Source organism: Carlito syrichta, unplaced genomic scaffold (genome assembly GCF_000164805.1).
Source record: "Carlito syrichta isolate Samal-C Ts95f unplaced genomic scaffold, Tarsius_syrichta-2.0.1 Scaffold120490, whole genome shotgun sequence".
Classification (NCBI taxonomy): Eukaryota; Metazoa; Chordata; class Mammalia; order Primates; family Tarsiidae; genus Carlito; species Carlito syrichta.
In genome coordinates this window covers 313,386-317,527 of record NW_007064586.1, presented here as the reverse complement: position 1 = coordinate 317,527, position 4,142 = coordinate 313,386, and the positions used below count along the sequence as shown (strand labels likewise).

General features: G+C 48.1%; 1 protein-coding gene across 1 annotated transcript in view; it reads left to right on the top strand.

Moving 5' to 3' along the window:
* The window catches only part of TMEM216 (transmembrane protein 216), a 4,212-nt gene extending 1,860 nt beyond the window's left edge, over nucleotides 1-2,352 (top strand). Inside the window, exons 2-3 of the mRNA XM_021707555.1 lie at nucleotides 1,295-1,496; nucleotides 1,770-2,352. Of these exons, the coding sequence (XP_021563230.1) occupies nucleotides 1,295-1,496; nucleotides 1,770-1,785 (218 nt within the window). The 3' untranslated portion in view covers nucleotides 1,786-2,352. The remainder of the gene's footprint in view (nucleotides 1-1,294; nucleotides 1,497-1,769) is intronic.
* Nucleotides 2,353-4,142: the final 1,790 nt, after the last annotated feature.

Sequence of the window (4,142 nt, the reverse complement as noted above, 5' to 3'; positions counted from 1 at the left end):
GTGAGTGGACTGCCTGAGCCCACGGGTTCGAGACCCGCCTGGGCAGTGAGACCTCATCTCTACAATAAATCAAAAAATCAGCCGGGCGTGGTAGCGCTGAGGCGGAAGGATCGCCGGAGCCCAGCAGGTCGAGGCTGTGGCCACTGCACTCCAGTATGGGTGAGAGTGAGACTCCAACTCAAAAAAAAAAAGAAAGGTACTTATGTATGTCGAAAAATGTCTGTGGGGGAAATATAAGTTGCAAAATGGAATGTAGGGTAGTATTCTCTGTGTGAGTAGACTTATACCAAAAAATCTGAAACAGTTTGTGTCATTCTCTAATAGTAACAGTCTTCAGGGGGTAGGGACATGGAAGCCTTTCACATTTTGCTTTCTCTAAAATTATTTTCTGTATTAGTTGAACTTTTTTTTTTTTTTTTGAGTTGGAGTCTCACTCTGTCACTCAGACTGCAGTGCAGTGGCCGCTTCTGGTCACCGCAGCCTCGACCTGCTGGGCTCCGGCGATCCTTCTGCCTCAGCTTCCCAAGTAGCTGGAACTACAGGCGTGCGCTACCACGCCCGGCTAATTTTTGATTTATTGTAGAGATGAGGTCTCGCCAAGTTGCCCAGGCGGGTCTTGAACCCGCGGGCTCAGGCAATCCACTCACCTCAGCCTCCCAAAGTGTGGGATTACAGGCTGAGCCACTGAGCCCAGCTTAGTTGAACATTTTTTGATGATTGTATATTATTTCTATAATTAAAATTTCTCGGCTGGGCACAGTGGCTCAAGCCTGTAATCCCAGCACTTTGGGAGGCCGAGGTGAGAGGATTGCCTAAGTTCAGGGGTTCGAGACTAGCCTGGGCAACTTGGTGAGACCTTTTCTGTACAGTAAATCAAAAAATAAGCCGGGCATGGTAGCGTGTGCCTGTAGTTCCAGCTACCTGGAAGGCTGAGACAGAAGGATTGCCTGAGTCCAGCAGGTCGAGGCTGCGGTGGCCATGAGCGTGCCACTGCACTCCAGCCTGGGCGACAGTGAGACCCCAACTCAAAAAAAAAATTTTCCCCCAATAAAGATCCCCTTGTCCCTTGAGGGGAGCTAGACTAGAAGCAGGACCTTTCGAGTAAACAACCCCAATCTTGTCACTCTCCCAAACCCTCACATTTTTAGTACAGTGGGACCCCATTTTTAAATCTGCGCCCCACTGTTCAGGCTCTCTTTTGTCTGCCTCACCAGTCTGTCATATCTTATCCAGCTTTCCCAAGGCCAGGGAAAGCAGACCACGTGGAGGTGACTCCATGGGCTGTGTCTGACAGGTACAAAGGGAAACCTCTGCCAACGAAAGATGCCACTTGGTATTAGCGTGGCCTTGACCTTCCCCTCTGCCATGATGGCCTCCTATTACCTCCTGCTGCAGACCTACGTGCTCCGCCTGGAAGCCATCATGAACAGCATCTTGCTCTTCTTCTGTGGCTCAGAGCTGCTGCTTGAGGTGCTCACCCTGGCTGCTTTCTCCAGGTACTGCTGAGGGAGGTTCCACATCACTGGAGGGTTGGACTTCCATCGCACGAGGGACTCATTGCTCTTCTGAAGTCTAAGGGATCTAGGAGACTTTTTATAGGGGAAAGGGTTGTGTGTGGGACTGCCTTTCTGTTTAGGGCAGGTAGAAAGTTTCCCACTTAGAGAAAACATTCTTGTTCTTTGGGACCAAGAGACTTGAAATGTAGAACAGTTCAGGCCAGCTGCCCTTGGTTACTGGTCTTTTAACGTTTCTTCTCTTTCTGCCATCAGTATGGACAAGATCTGAAGTACAAAAATTTCAGCCAGCAGCCCATCAGGCTGCCACCACATGTACTTTTGGCACTTTGGCCACACCAGGGAGATTGGTGGGCTAAGTTGTCCTGCGAAAGGCTGTGCAGCTTTTCCTCAGCACAGACGTTTGGGCAACCAACCCAGCATAAGGTTATTGGGTCCCATCTTCTAAACCAGGACTATCAGCCCAAGAGACTCTTCTACACTCCAGTATAATGAGGGGCAAGGTTATCATGTCCTGGCCCTTCTCAGAACCAGTTCCCTGCTGACCTCAAGCTCTCCTCTTTGATCATTGTGGCCAGACCATCTTATGTGCACCACCTAGACTCCTTGGGTTTCCAGCAGGACCTGAGCCACATACTTGCTATACGGGCTAGGCCCTACCTGTCCCGTACAGGCACAGAGAGCCTCGTGTCGGTGGCTCCAGAGTGATGCAGGAGCCTCGCACCCCATTTCACAGAGACTGAGCTCCAGAGCTTTTTATAGTAGCTCATAATGTTATCTTTCTACTCTCATCAGGAAACACACATTATTTTATAATAAATATGTATTTTCTGTTGTGGGGTTTACAGCCTTTTCCTTGTGGCACCCGTCCCTACAATTTCATCCACTTGAGAGAGGACAGGGATGATCCCAGCAGTTTGTTCTCAGGCTGTGCTTAGTGGCAGCGTGGACACAAAGGCAGTGGTGGCCACTGATTTTCTTCCCCAAGCTGCAGGTCCCAAAGGCACTGCCATCCTCTTTATCTTCTTCAGGTCTGTCCTTCTGCAAAAGACTGCTTTTTTACTCCAAAGTCAGCATCTTGTCTCATTCCTCTTATGGCTAACTGTCCTCTTCTTTGCAGGGTAGGCCAAGTTTAGAAGCATATTCTAAACTTAAGATTTTTTTTTGGGTCACTTATTTAAATTTTTTGGGCTAACATAAAAGGAACACATACATTTTTTCTTTTAAGCTGGAGGCCTGTTGCTCTAGATGAATACAGTATTTCTTTCTCCAGGTAAAATATCTTTAAAATTGTTCCTCATTTTGGTAGTGGCTATGATTCTTAGCCCTAAAAAGCCATCCAGAGCCATGACAGAATCTACTTTAGGAAACCTTAAGGCCCTCCTGTCTGGTGTTAGATTAATCCTAGAATATCTGCTCTGCCTCAAAAAGTAGCTGACCTTGAAGCATTCTGTGCTGATTTTTAACTCTGCTTATTTTCTGTGTTCAGGCTTATTCTCATCCTATGAGGGTCTCCACTATGCAAAGCACTGGCGCTTTTTCTTGCGACCTACCCCTTCTGTGCCCTTGCCTCCCAGCTGCCCTTGGGGTCTGTCCGAAAACTATAATGGGTCTAATCAACCATGAGGTAGTAACCAGAAATCAGTCACAAATTCCACTGACACCAGTCTTCTGTTGCTTCTCACACTGCTACTGTCTAGCCCCGCTTTGAAGAAATCACTTGTATCAAACTGGAAGGGAGGCTATTCTCAGGGGCCTCCCTATTTCATTTAGAGTTTCAGTAGTTAAGGTCTCTCTCAGCAATACAGATAAATGAATGGAAGGCACAATTGTAAGTTTAGAGGTGGCTTATAAAATCTACATGTTAGAATTCAGAGAGACATATCTGAGGTCAGGAGATCAATTCAGTCAGGGGTTCCCCAACCACTGGGCCGCAGACTGGTACCAGTTTGTGTCCTGTTAGGAACCAGGCCTCAGCAGGAGGTGAGCGGTGAGAGGAACTGGATCTTCTAGTCAAGTAAGCGGCGGCTTTAGATTCTCACAGGAGCATGAGCCCTATTGTGAACTGTGCATGCAGGGGACCTGGGTTGCACGCTCATGTGAATCTGACACTTGATGATGCCGCCACCACCCCCTCCCCTCACACAGACCATGAAAAAACTGTCTTGCACAAGACCAGTCCCTGATGCCAAAAAGCCTGGGGACTGCTGAACTAAATCGTACCCTCCACTTCTGGCTTAGAAGTGAGGAAGTAACAGCCAGCGCCAACCATAACCAGCACCACACAACTGGCTACTCAGAGGTGGAACTAGAAGCCTTGCCTTAGGATTCTCAGTCTGGATCAAGTGATTTCCATTCTCAACAGGTGCCACTTGAGGGTGAGGATAATGGTTGGAAATGAGGCTGTGATTAGGAATAGGAAGTCCTCCTGTTTACTTCATGGTTGTGTGGCAGCTTAGCACATTGTGCTTCCAGTGGGTTGCTCCATAAATGTTAATTCTTCCCGATGCTCACTGGATGGAGCCCCCTGTGTAGGTGCATTTAGTCACACTGGAGTAGATCACCATACAACAGAAACTGAGGCTGTGGTGGACCGGAATCAGCATAGCTGGTCTTTCAGGGTTAACG